This window comes from Micropterus dolomieu, linkage group LG01 (assembly GCF_021292245.1).
Source record: "Micropterus dolomieu isolate WLL.071019.BEF.003 ecotype Adirondacks linkage group LG01, ASM2129224v1, whole genome shotgun sequence".
Classification (NCBI taxonomy): Eukaryota; Metazoa; Chordata; class Actinopteri; order Centrarchiformes; family Centrarchidae; genus Micropterus; species Micropterus dolomieu.
In genome coordinates, this window is record NC_060150.1 from 41,918,783 (window position 1) to 41,942,030 (window position 23,248).

Genomic DNA, 23,248 nt, shown 5'->3' on the forward strand with positions numbered 1-23,248 from the left:
ACGCCGCCGTTCCCCCCCCCCCCCCCCCCTCTTTTTTTAATTGGCAGTCGTCTCTCATCTCATCATTCTGACTCATGCAGATGTGGCAGCCCCCCCCCAAAGAAGGAAAAAGAAAGGGCACAGACATTTCCTGAGTGGTAAAGCATGCAGCAGAGTGAGTTTGAAAAATGAATTAGGGCCTGTAGCCAGAGGTTTCCACCACTGCCACATCCACTAACATCCAGGGTTATTTTTACCATCCCGCCACCTTGTCAGACTGGAGGAGAGACCATCCCCCTTTGCATAACCAGTGGGAAGCTGTGGTATGTTTGGGGAGGAAAGAGAGGCAGGTATGATCACCTCAGGCCTTATTTAGGTTCATGTATGGGGATTGGAGATGTATGTTTAAACCCACCTGAAGTTACCTTTAGGTTGCGATACATCCTTCCCACATAAATCTGTTGTTTAAGGCATCACAGGTGTGTGAACAGCTTTATGAGCTTTATGTTTTGCTGAGCTTTAGCTTTCTATTTATACCAACATCCCTGCTTGGTTTTCAACCATCTGTGTATGCTTACCTTAATTCGGGAACCAGGTTGGGCTTCAGGCCATAGAAAGCAGCCGATAAGGTCAAAAGCCACCTTGGAACAAAATTGCCATTTTCACACTCCAGGTAGGGCGCAGACCACTTGACGTGCGTCTTGTCCGGGATAAAACTCTCTCCTCTTTTTAAAGAATTGTCAAGTGATCTAAAATCTTGGCTCAGCACCCTCTTATGGAAAGTTGGCTTCTCCCATTTTTTGACATCGTGGTACCACTCTGAGTCAGCGGTGCGGTTGTGCAGGTGGTGGTGGGCCATGCTGGAGAGGTCTTGAAGGACTATCTCTCCGCCGGCTCGGGTGGCTTGGAGAAGCACCGAGGGCCCCTCCACGAACGAATCCGCGCTAAATGTGACAACCGCCCGGTGAATCTTGGAGTCTCCCTCCAGTATACTCCTGACTAAGGCATGGTACCACTCAATGTCTCGCCGGAGACTCTGCTCCCTGGACCTGTTGGCTTGCAAGATCATGTTGAGGAAGTTTGTGGCGTGCAGTACCGTATCCAGCACGCTGCTCATGGAGTAATGTGGGATGCCTTGTGACCTTCTCCGCAGAGAGGTGAGCTCGTACCTCCGCGAACAGTTAGAGTGCTTTAAGGTGGTGGAATCCCCCGTGTGAAGAAAAGCCGCGACCACCCTGGGAAGGTGCTCCCCTATTTTCTGCTGCAGATCCGCCGTCTCCCCGGGAGAGTGTTGAGGCGCGCGGAGATGCGCCAGCTGCCGACGGTGCGTCTGAGCGCCGTATATCGCCTCCTGTGCTCTGATATCGTCCCCATGCGCTGACCATTCCGCGTACTTATGGTTTGATCCGATCACAAATCCCACTTGCAGCAGCAGCGACAGCCGGAAAACAGCCATCTCCCTCCTGAAAGCGTTCACAGATGTTTAGGTGGATTGCTGCTCGGAATTACAGTGTCGTTGGGCGGGCGCGCTGTGAAACAATCCACCAAATTGCTTCGCTAAACCATCCCTTCACCACTTGTAGGATATTCTTGCAAGCTCCACGCCTCTGTTCTTGAAATCAAAAAGCAGAGGAGGGGAGAAATTTAAGGAACCCCCTCGCTGTCCTCGCCAAATCCCTTCTCCTTCTTTACAGATGCCTCATACAGCTTGTTGATGTTGAGTATCCGCTTGCAGCTGTTTCCCCCCACCCCTCTCTCTCTCTATATATATATATCTCTCTCACTGTAGACAAGACTGTCTTGGCTTTGCTGTGCGACTGACGTTCTCCCTCTGCGTGTAGGCTACACAGACTACAGAATCAAAACGAGGAGGAAGGGAGGGGTAAGGGGGCAGGTTGTTATTATATTTATATATTTTTTAGGAGGCACCGAGCCAGGGAGCTTCTCACTTGGACGACAGACGCACTCCGCCCTCTTCCGACCACAACAAGCATTAAGTAAGCCCACAAAAGACACGAAGAGACACATCAGGAGCTGTGCGCCCTTAAAGCCCTTCTTCTTCAGCATCTCATAGGGCTCCAGAAGCGCCATTGATCCGCGTATGGCCGCTTCTTCTGTCAATCACGGCGCAAGCGTTTGGTGGAGCTGCGAGAGAGCTGTCCGGGCCTGAAACAGATGTAGCGGGTAAGGAGCTGTCCAGTTCTGAAACACAAAAGGTCAGCCTCGGCTGATTTATCCAAGCACTTAATTTAGATCAGTTGATCTGGCATCCACGAGTCCTGTTTTATCAGTGTAAAAAAAGCTTAATTACATCCACTTTAATTCAAATTTGAGCATAATATTGAAAAAATAACTTCACTGATGCTAAGGAGAGCAGGGGGGAAATATATCCAAATCTATTTGTGCATGAAGATAGACTGTGAAATATCTATCACTTGAAATTGTATTTTGTTTCATTTATATTTAATTTATTTTATTTTTGTTTTCTCTCTATGTCCTCATGGAGCCAATAGGATGTGAATGAATGATTTTCTTTTTTTCAAATATTATCTATCTCCACATCCCAATGTTGGATAGTGCAGGGAATCCACAAACCTATGGGTAAATTTCATCTCCAATATAAACTGTACATTTGGACTACACTGACCAAATATTGTAAATACAAAACAAGAAATAAAAGTAGCAAACATTTTAGAAACGGGAGGTGTTTTGTACACTTTCTGCTTATAAGATATGGGATGAAAGATGTCATATACACTGTATGGCCAAAGATCTGGGGACACCCCTGTCCATTTACTTTCATGGGTTGGGCTATGCCCTAAGTCCCTTGAAAACCATTAAAGTATTTCTCTATGACGTACATTTAATGGTATTAATAATATTCATGATAATGAGCAGCAATAAAAGTAAAAAATATATATATTAAGGGATTATTTAGGGAAAATATTCTGTTCATGTAGGCTCCCATCACTCTAACAAGCTAAGTGAGAACATGTGTTTTCAGGCCCTTTAAGAGAAATCATAATGCCACAACATGCATATTTTATTAATAGTGTGTTTCCACTAGACGGCACTTTGGGCAACCCTTTCCTTTGGTGTGGAAGAGCTTGACTGGTTTCCACAGAGCCCTAACCTCAGCCTTGTCCAGCACCGGATGTGATGAACTGGAATGTATTCCAGACCTCATTGACCAACATGAGTGGTCGACTTCACTGATAGTCTTGTGGCTGAATGGGAACAAATCCCTGCAGCCAGGTTGAACAATCTTGTGAAATCCTGAAACCAGAAAGAGGGGAGGCTGCGGGGATCATGTTTGGAGTACACATACTTATGGCCACATCTATATGCAAGCTCAAGTTCATTTTCTGTTTCACCAACAAAAACAGTTCAGCAGCAAACTTCATAGATGTCCTATTTGGGCTTCTCCACCTATTACACCAACCAAACTATGACACACCAAAAAGGTACTGGGCAACCATTTCTACAGGACGTACATGTGATGTGGCAATTCAGCCATGCCTTCCCTTCAACCACGACATGTTTCTAATAAAAAAACTCATTTATAGTTGAAGCAAGCTGTTACAAACTACACCAAAGAATCTGGGTTTTATTAAGCAGCAAATGGGCAATCTGATCTATTTCTTTACTTTGCCACAAATCCTTTTCTCTCCTTCTTATTAGTTCAAGCTCTAAGGTTGCTCTCTCTCTCTCCTCGGTGTAAGGGCATGTCACGTCACGCTTTGTTGGCTACAGGCATCTCGTCGTGGAAGAGGGGCAAGGAAGACAGGCGTGACGAAGGGTGACAGAGCTGGGAGTCAGCCTGCACGCTGCACAGGCTCCTGAGGATGCTGGAAGTTGGAACCTGAAGACCTCCTGGATCTCTTGACTGAGCTACATTTAGCTGTATCCAAACCTGCTTGCTTGTCCTATCTTAAAATCTTGATATCTGCACAGAAACTGATCCGAGACAGGAAATCCTGGGAAAACTTGAACCTGTACAACTGTGTGGCCTGTGTGTTAAAATGGCTGTTTTTCACTGACAGAACAGAAACACTTTTTTTTATGTTAATGTCCGTGTCGGTTGATGTTGGAAGGAAATTAAAGCAATAAAAAAAACCTGAAACATCAGACAAGGTGATGATGACAGTGATGAAGGTGGACTTAGCACCTTCTTTGGAGGTGTGAACCATCTGCATGGGCAGAGGATTCTTAATGTTAATGTGCTGCCAGCAGGAGACCATGATATGTCATCAACACCAATTCCTGGAATTAATTACATTTAATTTGAATTGATGGGACATTTGAAAATATTAGCTTTTTTTCTGCCCCATATGACAGGTTTTATAGGGTTATTATTGAAGACGTGATCTGTAACGCCACAGGAATTTCAGGTCACCAATTGCAAAAACACATTACTAAGTTGCATCATTGTAATATGTTAAAATTATATATTCATTCAATGTGTCTTGATTTTTTCAATATTCAAGCTACATGCAACACTTTCTACATAGAGCCAGTCAGTCTGTCTGTGATGAAACAAAATAAAGATAATCTCATTCTTCGGTTACCTAGCAAATGGATAAAAAGTGCATCATTATTGAGGCAGCTGCGTCAGTCAGGCGACTAAGAAGGCAGAGAGAAAAGACAGAGTCTGACCTACTGTTGAGAGTAACTGTCACCTTTGGCTTCCTTTAGCTCAGCAATTGACCCTATCATTGACCCTAAATTCCTTAGAGGCAACCCAAAGCCATCACATTGCTTTGAAATTCAACCAGTAATTCACAATGACCTGAAGTCAATCAGTCAGACCTCTTGGTTGTAACCAGCTTCTATTAATAATACCCAAATCAGTTCATCATTTTAAAAGGCACAAGGTTTATTTATTCAGCATTTTAAAACACAGGGTTGTATATAACAAGATTAAGTTGTAGTTCCCTTTAGGTTACTAAACAAAACGTTATATACAAAAATGATATACAGCAGACGGATGAATAAATAACAAGTCACAAAGTCCTAGAAAAAAAGCTGCTCTGAAGTCTGGTGCTCAACATTGTGAAATGTTTCATTCTACCCTGAAGAGTGCAAATCTCAAATGACACGACCAAATACTGAATATGTTAAAGAAAAGCAAGTAATCTACAAACTGATTAATGATCATTTGCTCATGGTGCTGCCAGAGAAAGAAATGCCACTATAAAAATAATATTTTATTATCTAGTCATCGCAGATGGTATTCTGGGTTGTTACAAAGTTTAGCAGCACAATAATGTGCTCCACTAATACTTTTTAATATGTTACCTGTGTAACTGCATCACAGCATATGAATGCCCCGTGTATGCATTCATTGCTAGAATGAGAGTATTACAACAATTGGTTTTGATTGTTAACTTTTACTTTTAAGCACAGCAACAGCAGTACACAAACAGCTCAATATTTTGGAATACGTTTTTTATTATCACCATTGTAACAGCGGTCATAGTTTGGTGATTTTCAGACTGTTGTCTTTATTTTCATCATTACCTGAGCGGCATGTACACAACGTCAGAATTACTGGAACGAAAATGAGGCCGTGAAGCATCCCAATGAACACAACAAGAAAGAAGATCTTAAAAAATGTTCTGAATGTGTAAAATTCAGACGTAGCCAGCACTGACACTCCTAAAATGGTGGACAAGGCCCCTTGAAGTATGGGGTAGCCTAAATTAGAGAGAGCCGCCATCGCTTTATCATCAGGACTCGTCTTCTGGCTGGAGGCGAAGGCGTAAGACACATGAGCGGAGAAATCCACAGTGAAGCCGATGCAGATGGTGAAAACGATCATGGATATGGAGTCGAGACTGACGTCCCACAGCGCCATGAAACCAGTTACCCCCACAGTCACTGAACCAATCGAACAAGTCAGCCATAATGAGCAGAGGGGGTCTGGAATCAGCAGGAGGGAGACAACCAACATCACAGCCGTGATCACGCCAACGTTTTTAATCGTGCTACTGACTACTACACCGTACTGGTCGTAGAAGATGAACCTCTCATTGTAGACTAATAAAGATGCTGCACTGCATCTGTCTGCAGCGGTTTTAAGACCTTTAAGCATGTGAATTTCCATGCTGGCATTGGCAATATCAACCGTCTGAATGAAGAACCGGGATGCATAGATGGCACCGCCAGTGAGGTTCACATCTTGCTTGAAAACAGGATATAAATAAAAAAATTTTGATAGATTTTTGAGAAAAATATCTTTATCATCTAGGTTTAAATGTGTTTCTTGTCCATATGACAAATATGAGTCCAGCCAAGATGTATAGACATCCTCATCAACAAACTGGAGCCTTTTAAAGGACTCTATGCATCCCTGAAGTCGGTGCCTTTTGCCATTATCCCAATATGGGAATTCCTCACTTACAATAACCATCACAGATGGACCGTAATCAGAAAAATACTGCCTATCCTTCCAAATGAATTTTGTAACATGGGAGTTATCAGCTGCCAGATCATAAAGCTCAACCCCCTGTTGTATGTGGAAACATCCATAAATACTTGTAGCTAAATATACCACATAAAGGAAGATTACAACTCCCTTAACCCAGCATTTGATCAAAAACGGGCCGTAGTAATCCTTAAAGAAATTACTTGCTGGTTGTTTTTTCTCCGCTCCGGTGTTGTTATCATATTTGCCTCCCACACAGCAGATGTTATATATCGCCGAATGATCATCAGATTTGTCTGATGGTATTTTCATACAGGTCAGCCAGTGCCTGTTGCTGGCTTCTCGCCTCCCGTTTAGAGCCAGGAAGGCTCCAAAGAAGGTGACTGTGTAGATGTAGCAAAATATGACAGAGGTGCTGGTGTACAGGCAGAACGACTGCACTGATGGGAATTTGGACGTGACGCCTACGAAGAACTTGACAACGTCGGTCAGGGCGGTGATGGTGATGGGCATGATCGCTTCTTTGTAAGTGTGAGCCATTCGCTTCGGCACTGGGTCGTTCACATTGGTGTGCTGCCAGTCGGACACCATTATGAACATGTTGTTGAGACCAATTCCTGGAGAAAAATAATGTTAATAAAACGCATTACATTTAAGAGACTTTGAACATTTTACAAGATTTATAATATTAAACAAAAAATTCTTGTGAAAAGTAATGATTTGCTTTGGTTTAATCTACCCTAAAATAAAACAGTTTAATGCTATTTTTTTTTTTACATTGTGGTCACATTTACTTAAAAGCCGTATATTATTTGATGGAAGTTGCACTCCAAACTACAACCTAAAATTACAGTATGCAACAAAAAAAGGACAGAGGTGCTTTTTCTCACCGAGTATTAGGAAAGGAGAGTTTGCGACTGTAATAACAAATGGCACTCCGATGTAAAGCAGCAAGCCAAAAGAGGAAAGAACAGCCAGGCCAGAGGACAAGACGCCGAAGACAGCCAACCACACCTTGTTCCTCACATTATCCAATCTGTACAGGACATCAAGATAGGCTTTGGTTGTTCTAGGTAACAATATACTGTAACCAAGGTCTATTATTCAAAACTTCAACAGAAGCATCATGCATTCATTGTTTTTGTACAGTAAAACTAGGTTGTAAAGGTTGTAGTAGTAAGGTTGTAGTAGGTTGTAAAGCAATATTTATTTAACTGTGTTCAATTGAGAAAGTGTACATTTGTTTGCTTATGAATTCAACTTTATAATATTTGGAAGAGGATGAATGTGCTATTTATTTTTTCAGAAGTTACATAGTCTTGCTTTAAAACCCAAAATTTACAGCAATAAAAACAACAATTTGGGGGGGGGAATAAAGTTGTGTACAAAACAAATAGCAAAACCTGAAATTTAGTTTAATATTGTAATAAAAACTACAGACAGCATGCCAAGCTTCATGTTCATGTTGATAAACAGCAGCTCTCTGTGTCCTGGACTTCAGGAAATCTCTCAGTGTGTGACGGCCACTGATCATTTCTTACCTAAGGCAGGATATCACCGAGAAGGTGATAGCACAGGCATAAGTGATGAGGAATAAAGGGAAGCCATCTGTGGTGTGACTGTCAATCTCCTCCTGCTTGGATTTGGAGGTGTAGTAAGACACCTACAAGCAGAAGTACAACAGAAAGAAGCTAACATGAGCACTTAAGTCAGAAAACAGTGTTTACAGCAATAAAACCAGTGTGACAGCACTGCTTGAATTTCAGGACAACCACATTATCCAACCACATTATCTCAAAAGGAAGTACAAAGATACAGTGGGAGCAGACATGCTGTAACTAAAATGTTTAGAAAAGGGATCATTACTGTTTTTACTGTACTTTAACAGTACTTATTTTAGATACTTCTTTTAACAAAACACTGCAACCGTATAACTATGCGACATAACCCACATTTGTATATTTTTTTTGCGGTGTTAAATTAATTCAAGACCTCATCTACCTCTGTTAGTGACATACTAAAATTTCCTGCATAACATTTAAACACCAACAGTTATTGTATTTGGCTGTAAAGACACCAAGGTCGTGTCTTTTGTATTGTTTCTGGTAATGTGGGATTTTGATGACCTGAACATTTTGCATAATACACGAAAGTAACCATGGCAAGTTTGAAAAGCTGATTCTAATACAACCCTAACCTTAGATGGAAACATAAGTGTACAGTTATATACATAAAGAATGTGAAAAAATAGAATAATCAGAACTTCTTTCACAAATGTTGTCGGGGGGATTTGGACTTGTGACATAAGATTTTCTAAAACCCTGTTTACAGTCTTGGCTGTAGGTTTTACAGGTGGGCGTAGAGAGCAAAACTCATAAAACAGAGAAAGAGGGTCAAAACTGCTGCATTGCATTCTGGCATGGCTAATCTAGATGGAGAAACTGGTAATTTTCCACATCGCGGTCACTGCAGAACACCTGACTTACACCAAGACAATCTTCACATAATTACCTATATTAAGATATTTTCAAAAGTAAGAAAAACATACTTAACAACAAAATTGTTCCAAAAATGCAATGAACTTTGCAGATAATTTTGACAAATTTAAATAATCATTGTTATAGCTTACTTTAAACAACTAGAGGTTTAACTTGTTACCACATTATACCGTAGAAAACAGTTAAGAATATGTACAGAAAACCTGCAGAACATGGTTCAGCTTCTCAGAAAGACCCATTTCTCAGTTGTACAATGAAATGGCGTATAACTTAACCTTATAACCCTTGTAAATTAACATTGTCATAGCATTGTGATACATACATCAATGTGTTTGCTGTCCGTCTCATCTGATAAGAGTTCTTTAAATCCTCTCAGCCATAAATTTGAGGCGTCAGCTGTGCTTTCCTTGCTATCTAAGTAGTAGAAGAGTTTTACAGCCTGAGCACTTATGACGGAGCTGTTGGCATCTGTGATAACCCCTCCTAGCACAGATCCCAGGAACACCGAGCCGGATCTGTGTGTATACACTGGGAAGTTAATGCTGGTTTGATCAGTTTCATTAGAGCTAACGATTTCCAGGATGGTGTTTGAGACACATTTCCCATTAGCTTTTGCACACAACTCATTAAATCCAAGTGTCCCGTTGTGCACAGTGGTAATGATCTTATGGTTGAGTCTGATGATGTCCTCAAAAGCAGGATTTGCTAGTATATTTAAGTTGTCAGTTGATACAGCAATGAGGAATGCAGACTTGCCCTTGTCGTACAACCTGTCTTCTGAAAACATCGAGTCATTGTAGGGGAAGTTTTCCTTGACAAATGCCCTTGTTGCCTTCGAGGGTCCTTTCCTGGGTGTGAATTGCCGCTCAAAGTCGTTGTCCTCCCTGTCTTTGAGAAAGGTGAAGCCTCCACCGAGTGCTGCCGAGACAATAAGAGGAATGACAAAAAAATAAAAAGGACAAGAGCCCACAAGCGATCCAAATGTTTTAAAAAGGCCTGACATAGGCATTGCGAGGCAGTCTGTGTGTCTCCAGCCCATCTTCAGACATACAGGACAGTCAGTACAGATGTGGAGGAATTGCATCCTTTTAAAGGCTGTTCAGACTAGCACTCCTTACACACCTAGAAGCCTGGGAGGAGGATTTACAATTGTCCTCTTTAAAGTCTCCTTAAAGGCTTGATTATTACCCATATACTAGGAAAAAAAGAACAACAGAGAGAAGTATTTGGTGTTAGTGGCAATCTCGTGCTTCTTACAGCCTGTAAAATGATAAGAGAGGAAACCGACTGGCCTTCAAATGATAAAGGAGAAACAGGAAAACATAGAAATTATATGAGTTCTCAGAAAATCACCAACAAAGATGACGCATTATGTTACTTCACAATACAAGTATTCATAGGTGTGCCATAACTAAGTAACTATATAACTAAATCACTGTGAATTGCGTCATATTGATTGGTGTTGCATATATAAAAACAGGGTAATAAAAATATATATAATGGAATCTTTTTGTTAGAGTTTTAACCTAGCCTTTCCAAAACCAAAAACAAGAGTGTGAGGATTGGATTAAACTATGTTTATTTACTCAAGCGTAAACTGCAATCGTTAGCATGTTTCGCTAGCTAACTACCTACAGCAGTAGCTGAGTGTTACTTCGTAGGCCAAGGGCACATCATTGGTTTGTTACAGGTTATGTAAAAAATATTAATTCCCATTCACAACTAGCACATCCACTGTGTAGTATTTCACTACTGTGTTTGACCTGGTCCCGCATGCTGAGTTTAGGAGTTTAGGCTAACAGTACGTTAACTGCTCTGAGCTGCATTTTTTTGGGATTTGGGGAGATTTACACTCAAGCAACCTTACCCAGTGTTAAATATGTTTGCCAAACACATCAGTTATTCCTCATCCTAAAAGGCTGTTCTCTTGTAAAAGTGGAAACAAACTGTTTAAAAATACGAACAAATAAGCTAACCAGCCAAGAAAGTCAGAAAGTCTGATACATTTTGTTCTTATCATATTTACTACTAAGTTGCTAATAGCTCTTCGCTGCAAAACAAGAACAATACTATTTCTTTATTTACATTTCTTCTACATGGATCATGAACTGCTAAGGATGCTGACTTTTTGCCAGGGACATGTAGCTTTAGCCTCAGTAGCTATCATGAGTATGTTAATCATGTATGTGGCCATCAACTCTTTCATAAGATTCTAGTTTTAAAACGAGTCATCTGGAAACATTAAGAAGTCAGCAGGAGACATTGTTTTCAGCCATTAGCTTTTATCTAGCTAGCTGCAGTTGATGAAATACACCAGCGTCAGTTGCCATTTGAGCAACCTGATCTCTTTTGTTTGCCGCTGACTGAATTAAACAAATACTACAAATTTTGAGTGGTAAATGTGCCGTTATCAATGTACACTGCATATGTGCCATACAAGACGGGAGAGCTTGACGGGCGTAGCAACAGTAAGTAGGGTTCTGGTGCTTAGAGAACAGTCAATTACAGGGATATGAACCCTGCCCTCAACGTGTAATATTTAACCTTATGTTCCACGGTATTTGGAGTGACAGTCCGAGAGGGTCAGTTTAACACCTCCAAGCCATGGTCAGCCTTCCCTGGCAGTTAACCCATGTCAGTCAGCTGTCAATCTTCACTCTGCCGAATCCTCCAAGACGAGGCTCATATCTCATTTCACATAGAACCATCTCAGGGTCATCGATTTTTCATTCTCCGAGTGCGAAATGGATTCGCTCCCCTTCATCACAGAGAGGAGAAGATCATGGCAGACGGTCGCCAGACATCTGATGGAGGCATCAGTTTAAATTTAATCTGTTTCAGGACCCTTCAGTTTTTTAGTTCACCTTGAACTGAATCACTGCTTTTTGTGCGTACTTGCTTATGAGAGACTGTTAACGGCAGATGCGTATTGTTCAGACCTGGGTTTGCATCAAAATGCCAATTAGTTCAATCCAATAACAATCATTTTCTGGTGTCAAGCTCCTGTTAACAACTTTGTTTGCTCTCTTTTCTCTCCTCCTCTTCCTCACACATTGCAGAGGTATGTTGGAGTGCAAATCAGTGTCTTAGGTAATTAGCAGGGAAGCCTTAGGTGAACACGATGTTAAGATGTGTCGGCTGATTGTCTGGCTCTTGCTTCCGAAAAAGAAACCATTGATCATGGAGGAAAACAACACTTCAGTATAATCTTGATAAGGCATCAGTCAAAAATAAAAAGCTACACACAAACACACAAATAAAAGAGACGCACACATTGTTTTGATGGTGTTATTAGATCACATCACATGACTTCTTTTGGTATGGAAGAACAAGCATCCTCCAGCCAAGCTCATTACATCATGGAAGGTCATAATAACAAAGTCACAAACCCCATGATGATCTACAGCTTCACAGTCCAGGACCTTCATGCTTAAAATTGCTGATACACAAACATTTTGCATGGATAGGGGATAGAGGATGCAGAACTATTGTAGCAACTAGTAAAATCATTAAAATGTCATAAAGATGTAAAGACCTTTCCTCTAAATGTGTTGAACATTCAATAAACAAAAGCTAATTTAATGGCAATGTTTTAACTTAAGGTTCAATATTGTATGCAATATGTTTACATTATTATATTACAAGTTCTAATATTATTTTACACCAAGGCATGTTCCACAGTTATTGTAACGAACAGTATTAAGTACAAATGTAATTAACACTAAGTAAATCTATTTTAAACCAAGCATTACACTGTGTTATATTTCAGCACGTACTCAAACCTGAACAACAAAACAGGTTGATTGTCAAGTGTCCCAAAACAACATATATGTCAGTTGGAAAGTACAACATATATGACCTCAACGACATGTACAAGCGTTGGCAAGTACAAGTACAGCATGGCGGACCTTAACTACGTTAAAAGTCACATAACATTTAACACGGCGTAAATGTTGTGAAACAGTAGTAGTTTGTAGTTAGGTTTAGGCAAAAAAAAACAGTTGGTTAGGTTTAGGAGAAGATTGTGGCTTGGGTTAAAATAAATTTAAATTTATTCATTTAGCCGACGCTTTTATCCAAAGCGACTTACAATTGCTATATATATCAGAGGTCGCACGCCTCTGGAGCGTCTTGTTCAGAGACACAATGGTGTCTCACAGTGGACTGAACAAGGGTTTCTCGCACCAAAGGCATGTGTCTTATCCACTGCTCTATCACCACCCACCACCCAATAGGCATATTACGTAAGTCACGTGATATACAAAACATTATTTAACTTAAAACATGTCAAATTTCAGAGAGGACTGGCACCTTGTTCTCCTGAGTGAAAGTCCCAAATTTACTTCACTCTTCCATAAGGACTATGTTGCTCTTTATACTTCGTCAAGTGAATTCTGCTACTAGAGGTCGTGGCCTAACGTAAAACCTAAATATAGGTCGTAATAACCTATATAATAATGATGGAACTTTAGGCCCTATGGCCATTTTTCAGGCGAGGACAGGTTGTATATTTATCTTCTTATGTAATTAGTGCCTTGCTTATAGGCACTACAGGCCTGTAATGGGAGCCTGGGATTCATTTCCAATATCCACATTTCCTGCAGATTTGAACTGTTTACTGACTCATCTTCATGATGACGAAGAGACCTAGTAACCACTAAACCTGCACAATGTGTATGTTTAACTTTTTTGCATGATGGCTGTTTATAAGATAATAATAATAATATTTTTTTCCCAATTAAGTTGTAGTTGAGGATGCTGACCAACACGTGAGCTGGACCAGGACATGATTCCTCACTGGCTTGCCATTCAAATTCTCTATGATTGTGTTGGCCAAGGAAGAGGCGCTGCTGCCAAGAATTTAACTAAGGTCTTTGCAGTGTTGGGCAAGTGTTTTACCTCCACTACAGAACTAATATTTAGTGCCAGTATTTCTTCCCAACATTTTTAAATGTGACTATTTTTTGAGCCAAGTTGGAGTAGTTCTCCCTTGTGGGTTTTATTCTTGGCAGAGGGAAAAGGCCTCTAAAAAAGCATTTATTTAAACCATTACAGGACAGAACAGCTCCACAGAAATCAATGCTTATGACTCTGTAAGGATTTTTTGATTTAATTAACTTTCTCAAGTTTGAAAAGTCACTCACAAAATAAATTGTTATGAAATTTAAAGGAATGCATTATACAAATGCAATAAAACTTGCACACCATTTTGCATAAACATAATAAGGTAGGCACCTTAATCGAACCAGCAGAGTTTAATATAAATGCCTAATATCTAATGTTTCTACTAAAACATGATATTCCCTCAATATATCACTGGACTGCTGGATCAAAGTTGTGTTAAAGGTACGCACTCTGTGAACAGACACAGCTAGGGCCATAGCTACCTTTAAGGGCACTGAGATCATGTCTTCTACTAACCCACGTACAGTGAAATTGCAATGCAAATCTTTTGGACTTGCATAAATTGGTGTAACCCCAAAAAAACACATTTGTACATCAAAGTGATGTCAGTACCAAATATTGTATCAAAATCGCATTACTTTATTGTGAATTTCAACAGCAAATCAGAGTCAACCCAGTTCACTGGATCTTCTTTCTAAACTACTCCGATGTGTTCATTTCCTCCTCTCTCTTTTCTATTTCCCCTTCACTGTGAAAGAGCAGTTTCCATTATGCCACTGGTTCACATTAAGGAGACAGGAACAGGCTGGTACCTGCAATTATCCTTGCTCACCCAGCCGTGGGCCACTAGGTGCTGAGCAACAGCTGGCTCTCTCTTTCCCTTCACCACTCTCACACACACACACATATACATGCACCTGCACACTACTCTTCCTCCCCCTTCAGATACTTAGCCACCCATTCCTCACATTCACCTGCCAAGTGGCTTGATTAATAAGGCCAATGCTCACAGCAAAGCTAACCACAGACAAAGAGGGGGGGAAGGTAGAAAGAACATGTAGTGGGCAGTATGCTGCACTGATTAGAAAATACTGCCCAAGTCATAATGTATGTGTCTTTGATTCTGTCAAGGGGAATGGATCATTTCAAATTACAGAGACTGCTCTCTCATTTTCACACAAACACTGACAAGTAAAGTGACTGTTACTGTACTTGGTGCACTCATTCGTCACACACACTTCTGTAGTTTCTGTTAAATTGCTTCTTTTGATACTTTGTCCAATATGAGGCCTTGGAAAGAAAGACTAACATGCTGCATACACCTGATCTGTATGTTACCTCTAGACATTAAAGAGGTGGTATTGTGCTCATTTTCAGGTTCAAAATCTTAATTAGGGGTTGTACCAGAACAGGTTTACATGGTTTAATTTTCAAAAAACACCATATTTTTCCTCATACTGCACGTTGCTGCAGCTCCTCTTCTCACCCTGTGTGTTGTACGCTCCGCTCTTGAGCATCTTCCATGTACAAAATCTTTGTTGGGAGTTGCACATGCGCAGTTCCCAGGTAAGGACTACTAGCCAATCAGAAGCAGAGAAGGGCGGGTCGTAAGAAACAAGGTAGTGTGATCCAAATCAAAGCTGCTTCAGACTGCAACCATAACCTAGCAGATGGTATAAGTTATTACCAGTCCACAACCACACAACATCATTGTTCCACATCTTACCAGAAACCACTACAAAAATCACCGTATTTCAACTAAATTTTATATAAAAATTGGCCGAACAATTTGAACGTTTGCTCAGTAGGTTTCACATCAGGTGTAACGTTAGCATTATAGCTGTAACTTTAGCTGTGTTAGCCAACGTTTACAACAACTCCGCACTTGAACAGTCTGTGAAGTTACATCGTAATTGCAGATAGTACCCAGAGATAGTATGTAGCTTGTCGTCATAGCGACGTCACACACAACTGCCATGACGTAATGTTCAATGCGACACACACACCAAGATCCACACAGCTCTTAAAATACATACAGTCTACGGTTAAAACGTTTCAACATTCCTCAGAATGTAAAGACAGATAAATGGTGTGAAAACCTTCCAGCTGTGTTTTCCTCTGTCGTTGTTGCTGCAGAGGGCTCTGTGAGCGGGCGGCTGGCCGGCCTCAGGCTTCCCCCGCAGCCTCTTGCGCAGCTCCTCAACTCTGAAAATATTCAAGCACATTTTTGTTCCGCCATCACTTCTGGTAAAACTGTCAATATTCACACAGCTGATTTCTCACCTCAAAACTTCTCAGAAGTGGATTTAGTGATGAAATTCCATACCAAAATTGTAAAATATAAAACTTTCTGTTGCTGGCCTCTGTCTGGTGCAGCAATGATGATGCAGTGAATAGTGAATATTCTCTCTGACCAATCAGCAGTCTGTTGTGTTTTCACGTTACATTTTAGTATCCCTCAGCTCGCTTGGAACCTCAATGGAGGTGAGGTGATACGAAAAAAAGTACCTGGTACAGGTGCAACATTTCTACAACGGAAAACCAAACAAAGGCGAATCAAAGGGCCTCCGCTCAGACTAGCTTGGTTTGAGGGCGTGCCTGCTTTATGACGCGTTTTCATTGTTACATCACAAGTAAAGGAAGTAAAGGGCTGAACTACAAACGAGCTCTTTTCAAGCAGTTCAGAGCAGTGCTTTCTGTCGGAGATGGGAACTCCCTTTGGGCTGGACTTTGGGCTTTTTCACTTTGCAAACCTGTTACATGTACAAAAAATATATATAACTCAATAAAGGAGAGGGGAAAAGCCAAAAAGCATATTACCACCTCTTTAATGCAGAATAGTTTTCTTTTGAAATGTAATTTCTTTTCTGTATGTAACAAGAAATCCAAAGGGGGATATTTGACAAATTGGAACATTTTGCGGCTAAGAAATGTGATGAAAGGTGGTATATACACAAAGTTTGTAGACATCCTTGTTCACATACTTATGTGTGCTTTTGGTTTTTAAAAGTAATCTTCATGCTGCTGGGACCAGTGCTTCCCAAACCCTTTTGGCTTTTCACTAGAGATATTTATATTTTGTTCTCGAGGATAAATTATTTAAGAATCTATTTTACATTGTTTGTCTAACATAAATGTTACCTTCTCCAACAGGCTAACACATTTACGTAACATCAACCAGGTTGTAGTTTTTAGGTAACTTAGGTTAGCAGAGTATTTCTTTCACAGCTAACGCACAACAATGAGTTTATAATATATATTTTATTATTATTATTATTTTAGTTTATTATTATAATTTATAACAATAAGTTGTGACCATTTCCAAATCAGGTAAAAATATAGGACACTACTACTTCATTAACGTTAGAGGACCTTCGTTGTCATGATTACAGTAACAAACATGCAGTTACGGTTCGGGAACACCTTGGGGAGGAGCTGAAAAGTCAACCTTATCAGCTAACATGAGTGGCCGACCTCACTAATGCTCTTGTGGCTGTGTGGCGGTAAATCCACATACTTTTTTCCCACAAATTAATACTTTTGAAGCCAGGAAGCCACTTTTCCTCTGAGTTCTTGCAAAGACAGAGAGACAATGATCCAGATCAGTGTGCATGCTGGGAAAGTGTTTTGTCAAATCTGGCCTGACTTTCCATCTATTTTAACAACTGCAGTCATACGCAATCCTCGAGATCTATGAAACATACTGTATCTTCCTCCCTCCTCTCCCCGCTGCTGCTGAGGCAGCACCTGGATTTAAATGACTTGACTGACAGCCACAGAGACGGGATTCATTTCTGGACACCCCTGTAATGGATGGTGTGACGTTGGCGGGTGGAAAATTACCCTCGGGGCCACCCCACCCCTGCTCTGTATTACGTGATGCTTCTTCTGACAGATGTGTGGCAAAAACGTGGTCTTGGTGGGTTCTGTTTGGGTGTGCTAGAAGCAGTAACTTACATTTGTAAATATTTTCCCATTCAATCTTTTCCAAAGCACATTTTCTTTATGGAAGATTTACTGAAAAAGAGGACATGACCTCAGCGCCGTCAGTTCTGGATACAGTCCGGCTTATAAGATGTTGTATCTAAGCATATAAGAGGAAAATAACTGCAGAAAAACATACCATCACTGAAGCTTACTTTAGGAAAGACGCATTTAATGTATTGGTCTAAACACTGTATATGTGTATATGGTTAACACATAATGCAACTGTCATGCAAAGGTCATTTACTTGTTTCTGCCTTGGAGACATAACAGAAGCACAGTTGACTGTGTTGGTCAAACAGTATCTGAAATTACTTGTTTGCAGGTGTTTTTTGGGATAAAAAGAAAATCACAATGGCCTTCCTTGCTGGTGAAGTCAGGAGGAAAGAAGAAACTACTCAAGAAAGCAAATGAGCATATTTCCCTACATGGTAAACTCTTTTTTTAGTACTGTTGAGAATATTTCTTAAGGGGCTTTGTTGATGGAACAGGGAAAGGTAAGACTAGGTCTAGCTTAGAGTAATTTAGCTGACCCCATAAGTGTTTTCTGACATTCTAGCTTTAGGTATTTATCACTTGTCCTTGTCAGGGAGACAACAATAGACTGATTAGTTAGAGACAGTAGCTCAGGCGTCAGGCTAGCAGATATCAGTGTTCCCTGGGAATCTTACAAGGTTGAGTCTTACAAGAATGTTTACAAGAACTCACTGGCTCCACAGATTAGAGTACAACTCATGGATAGTGATAGATTCCTATATGACAGAGCATCGGAGTCTAAACATAGATTAGTTGTTCTAGGTGAAGGATGACCTAATAGAGAAACCTACAGGCACTAGGGGGAAGAGAGAAACATAAAAGGGACCAAAACATGTTCTCCTTCAGATTTGCTGTTGGCATTTGACGTGTGCACACGTTGTATGCTGGCACTGTGTCTCCTCGGCCAGGCTCAATAAACATTGCTATGTTAAGTCTTAATCAGTCCCCGAAACTTCTTCACACCTGAACCTGGCTCACAATATTTCTTCAACAACAAAATAACAGTTTTAATAGACTAAAGAGTACATAGTGCCGTGCTGTGAGATCTACCATGTGGCTTCATGTGTAGCCTTTAAGATAGCTCCACATAAGCAGAGGAACATTTATGTAATAAGAAAAAGGATAAAGGTAAATAAAGCATTGTTATATAAATAAAAAGCCCAAGGAAATATACTGCAAATATGTACTGTCACAGTACAATTCACAAGTATACAATTGTCACAGGTTCTTGGGCTGCGAGAAAGATGGGCAACAAGACGAGTTTATATGAAGAAAGTAAATTTATTTTATGAAATGATACTGAACAAAGATAATAACCTGGAAATCAGTATCATTCATGTTAGTATGTATGTGTGTGAAATGTCAGTAACATCACAAAAGCAAACAACAGCTGCACGCGCAATGACAGAGAGAGAGTGACAAAAAGGTGGTGAGCTTTATAGCTCCCAACCACTCAGGGCCCAGGTGTAGCTCATGCAGCTGATGACGACCTCCCAGAACCACATCCTGCAAGACAAGGCAGACAAAAAGACACAGGACACCTAGTGCCTGGGCACGGTCGTCACACAATTAACTTAAGGAAGCTGATTCTCTCCCTGATTAAAGATACTGATCACACGCATTAGTCTATTTAACCTTCTCCCTTGGGCAGTAAATAATTCCCTGTACAGTGTACCAGTGTGTCCGCAAGGCAGTGGCCAAGAGGCAGACATCCCCATCTAGTGGGCCTGGGCTCTAGATGATGATGTAAAGAAATGTTGCGTAATTAATAGGCTTTAAATCGAATTAGAAAACAGTTTAGAGCTCTGTTACAGTATAATCAGAGTCAATGTGTTGTTAATTTTTTTCCCTCAATCCCGCAGGCTCAGGCAGGATTTTGGCCTTTTTAAATCCACTTTTTCTTTCATTGTTCATTTTTGTTTGAACGTCTTGCACCTTTTTTCCTTATTTGTTAAATGTGCTTACAATACACTGGAAGAATGAAGAGTACGTGATACAAACAGGACACATGAGGAATATACTTTTTGGCAAATAATTAATTGAATTTTAAGCTGACATTAATTTAAGGTGGACACCAACAAAAGCTAAAATCTTACATAACTTTCAAGAAGGAGTCCTGTATCATGCCCTCCACTTCTTCTACAAGCACGCTGTAATCTGCCTGACAGACGGTGTGTCCCGTCCTGTCACTTTCTGTCAGGCATTTCATCATGTCTCTGTGTATTTCTGGTCCACATGCAGTTGATCCGAGCTTCTTCAGGTGCTCAGCAGGATGCTCTGGAATACTTTGGATTTGTAAGGCTCTGAAGATAGCGGGAGCAAATTTCCCGTAGTGAGCAGTGGAGCAAAGCACCACGGGGCACGAACCGTCCTGCAGCCTATCAGCCACAACTTTAGCCACGGCGGTGTGCGTGTCCATGACGTAGCCCGTCTGTGCGTGAACCCTCTGGATGCCGGCCAAGCAGTCGTCTTCAGAGCACCAGCCAGCCTGCACTTCCTGCTGTACCCTGCCAAGAAGATGCTCGGGAACCTGAAAGTGCTGCTGTCTGTCTAAGCGAGTGAACAGTTCTTCGACAAGACGGCCGTTGCCATCTGAAACGTGATAGATAAACCTCTCCAGGTTCGAGGATTTCAGGATATCTATAGCCGGGGAGTGGGAGAGCTTCAGAGGCCGTCCACGGAGATCGTACTCGCCTGTGGTGATAAAGTCTGTGATGATGCGGTTGTGGTTGGACGCACAGATGACTTTTCTTATCGGGACCCCCATTTGCTTGGTGTACACAGCTGCCATGGCATTACCGAAGTTACCGGTAGGGATGCAAACATCAATAGGGTCCCCAAACTTGATAACACCGTCTCTGCATAGATCCAGATAGGATGAGGAATGGTACACCACCTGCAAGTGGAGGAGAAGTGTGTTATACTGCAGGTTGCAAAATAAAAAGTTTACCTTAAGACATAACTTTTGGAGTGTAATCGTGCAAACTGTGTCAATCTGTACCAATGGGGGGAAAAAAGTGAAAGAATAAATCTGGTAAAAAACACAACAGATGAAACATCACACAAAACACCAGGATTAATTGTGTGAGAAATATTTTTTTATTTTCCAGTGTCAAAACAGCAGCAGCTCTGAAACACTACAGGTGCAAACTGTGTCTAATAAAGCTGTAACTGACATTTTATAAAGATTTACTAACACCCCGAATAAAGAGAACTAAACTGAGTGTGCATTCTAAAATATTGCACGTGCAATTTTAGTACCGGTTATGGGTGAAGAATTATTGCGTAGATGACAACAGGAGGCCATTCTGGCGGACCCTCAACACCCTCTTTGTATCTCATGGTAACTTTATTTGCATGACATTTTCTGTATGTTATATGTATTTAGGTCTTCTATTAATTATTTATTTGTTTTATGATGTGTATTGACTACTATCTGCAAACTGCCCATTTCTCACAGTCAAAATATCAGGTGTGAAAAAAGCCCTATTATAGAAAGTAATCTTTTCATGGAGCCCTACTCGGTGGTCAACCCACCTGTGGTAACAGCCGTGCCCAGTTGATGGAGTTGGCGGTGCTGAGGACTGTGCCGTACTCTACAGCGAGGTGCCCCGTCAGCCCAGATTCTCCAAACATCCTCTTTATTGTTCTCTGACAGAAGTCAAAGTCTGACAGGACGCTGACGGCTCTGGCGTTGCCCTCCCTGCAGCTCGTCATCTGAAGCTTCTGAATCTCACTCACGCCTTCCTCGGGGAAAAACACCAGCACCCCGGTCCTGTGTCTTTCGGCGCCACTGAGCCTGCTGAAGCCACTCAGCACGGCACTTCCAGTGTCTCCAGATGTGGCTACCAGGACGAGGTAGTTGCACATGGGTGGAAGGCAGTAGGCGAAAAGCTGGGGCATCAGCTGCAAGGCGAGGTCTTTAAATGAGGCGGTGGGGCCGTGAAAAAGCTCCTGGACATACTGATTGAGGATGAGATGTTTTACAGGTGCTACTGCCTCACTAGAAAAGTTAGACCCATATGCGTTGAAAATCATCGTTCTCAGATCCACAGCAGGGATGTCCAACGGGTGTATGCACTTTTCAAGTAAAACTAACGCTCGTTCCGGGTATGACATGTCAGCTAGTCTCAACCATTCATGAGCATCAATGTTTGGGAAGCCATTTTTGGGAACATAGAGGCCTCCATCTGTGGCCAGACCTTCAACCACCACATCACTAAAGTATGTTTTCTGATTGGACGACTCCACACTGTCATTCCTGGTTGACACGTAGGTTTCTGCAGCGTGGTTCTGATATCTCTCCACAGCCTTCAGCACCTTCTCCGCCACCTCCTCCACCGTGTCCCCTGTTCCACACAGCACCCTCACGTCAAGCCATTTCTCGTAAAACTGTTTCCTGTAACGCAGAATGTCCCTCATGGGTACCCCTGCTTCCTGGCCCACTATCCTGCTCACCTTCATCCTGGCGAGCCTCTGAATGATGTCTTCACTGTTCACGTCCAGGTAGATGACCAGTCCGGACTCTTTGACGTGCTGCATCGCTGCAGCGTGAAGAGGGTTGGAGCCTGTCAGGGAAACAACACACCCAGAGGCGGAGAAGTTACACAAAGCCTGGCCTTCTTCCTCCAGGAAACGCTCCCCGCCGACTGCTGCCAGCTTGGCAGCAACAGGCATCTTCCATGTCGCCTCCAAGACATCATCATCAACATCAATCACGGGCAGCCCCAGTCTGTGGGCCACTATCCTCCCCACTGTGGTCTTCCCTGCTCCAGGAGGACCCATGAGCAGGATGTTCTTGCCCCCCGGCAGGGAAGCTTTGGTGGAAAGCCATGATTTTGGTGTTGAAAGGGGACTCAGGTAGCATCTGACAGCTCTTAGTGCAAGCTGACCTACATTCAGTAAGCCCATAGAGGTGTCAAATGACAGCAGCCTCTCCTGTTAATAATGTGAAAGAGGACAGTTAAAATGCATTAACGTTATACTTATAACAAAATTGCATTATTTAGACTAGCCTTTACATTTAGCACACGTGTGTTTTGAGTCAGTGCTGCAAGTAGTTGCCATAACTTCGCACGTGTAAAGAATGAGACACTCAGTTGTGTCCTATTACTTCATGCCCGATAATATTTTTAGTAGTCTCTAGTAACTATAAGGTTTTAAGGTTTTAACAATCAAAGTCAAATTCTATTGTACCACATACTTGACGGGAAGATCACTCTGCAGGTTTCGAAAACAACTACGGTCAGCCGGGAGCGTCAAAATTTATGACTCCTCCATGAGAAGTCGAAGGCTTACCCAGCTCTCCGTTGCAAAAAGAAAACATACATTGTAACGTGGATTATTTTCTATGCAATCTAGGCATGGGCGTAGAAATTTAACGATATAAAAGCGAATCACTTCAACACGCCCAACTTTC

The 23,248-nt window shown here is 41.6% G+C and overlaps 3 protein-coding genes across 6 annotated transcripts in view; all 3 read right to left on the bottom strand.

Annotated features, from left to right (window-relative positions):
• Positions 1 to 1,435, bottom strand: part of gpr158a (G protein-coupled receptor 158a) — a 70,372-nt gene extending 68,937 nt beyond the window's left edge. Inside the window, exon 1 of the mRNA XM_046054363.1 lies at positions 558 to 1,435. Coding sequence (XP_045910319.1) covers positions 558 to 1,435 — 878 coding nt within the window. The remainder of the gene's footprint in view (positions 1 to 557) is intronic.
• A 3,540-nt stretch (positions 1,436 to 4,975) lies between these two features.
• On the bottom strand, positions 4,976 to 9,974 carry LOC123975945 (patched domain-containing protein 3-like). Its single transcript, XM_046057702.1, has 4 exons — positions 9,227 to 9,974; positions 7,948 to 8,069; positions 7,297 to 7,442; positions 4,976 to 7,023 (listed from the first exon to the last, which is right to left on the bottom strand). Exons 1-4 carry the CDS (start codon positions 9,941 to 9,943, stop codon positions 5,453 to 5,455), a joined length of 2,556 nt encoding a protein of 851 aa, XP_045913658.1. The 5' UTR covers positions 9,944 to 9,974; the 3' UTR covers positions 4,976 to 5,452.
• Positions 9,975 to 19,090: 9,116 nt separating this feature from the next.
• Positions 19,091 to 23,248, bottom strand: part of LOC123958933 (threonine synthase-like 1) — a 5,581-nt gene continuing 1,423 nt past the window's right edge. For 2 of the 4 annotated variants that reach the window (XM_046032810.1, XM_046032965.1), the window contains exons 3-4: positions 21,367 to 21,981; positions 19,091 to 20,725 (exon numbers count right to left, since the gene is read on the bottom strand). In XM_046032810.1, the coding sequence (XP_045888766.1) occupies positions 19,922 to 20,725; positions 21,367 to 21,981 (1,419 nt within the window). In that variant the 3' untranslated portion in view covers positions 19,091 to 19,921. Of the gene's footprint in view, positions 20,726 to 21,366; positions 22,768 to 22,850; positions 22,993 to 23,032; positions 23,236 to 23,248 lie in introns of those variants that run through there. The other 2 variants (XM_046032728.1, XM_046032882.1) reach the window with 2 other exon arrangements.

Bases quoted from the DNA above. Each gene is read 5' to 3' on its own strand.
- LOC123975945 (XM_046057702.1), bottom strand. From the start codon at position 9,943: ATGGGCTGGAGACACACAGACTGCCTCGCAATGCCTATGTCAGGCCTT. The intron at 8,070-9,226 runs GTATGTATCACA...TTCTGCTTGTAG, and splicing joins CGGACAGCAAACACATTGAT to GTGTCTTACTACACCTCCAA. The intron at 7,443-7,947 runs GTAAGAAATGAT...TGTCCTGTACAG, and splicing joins TCGGTGATATCCTGCCTTAG to ATTGGATAATGTGAGGAACA.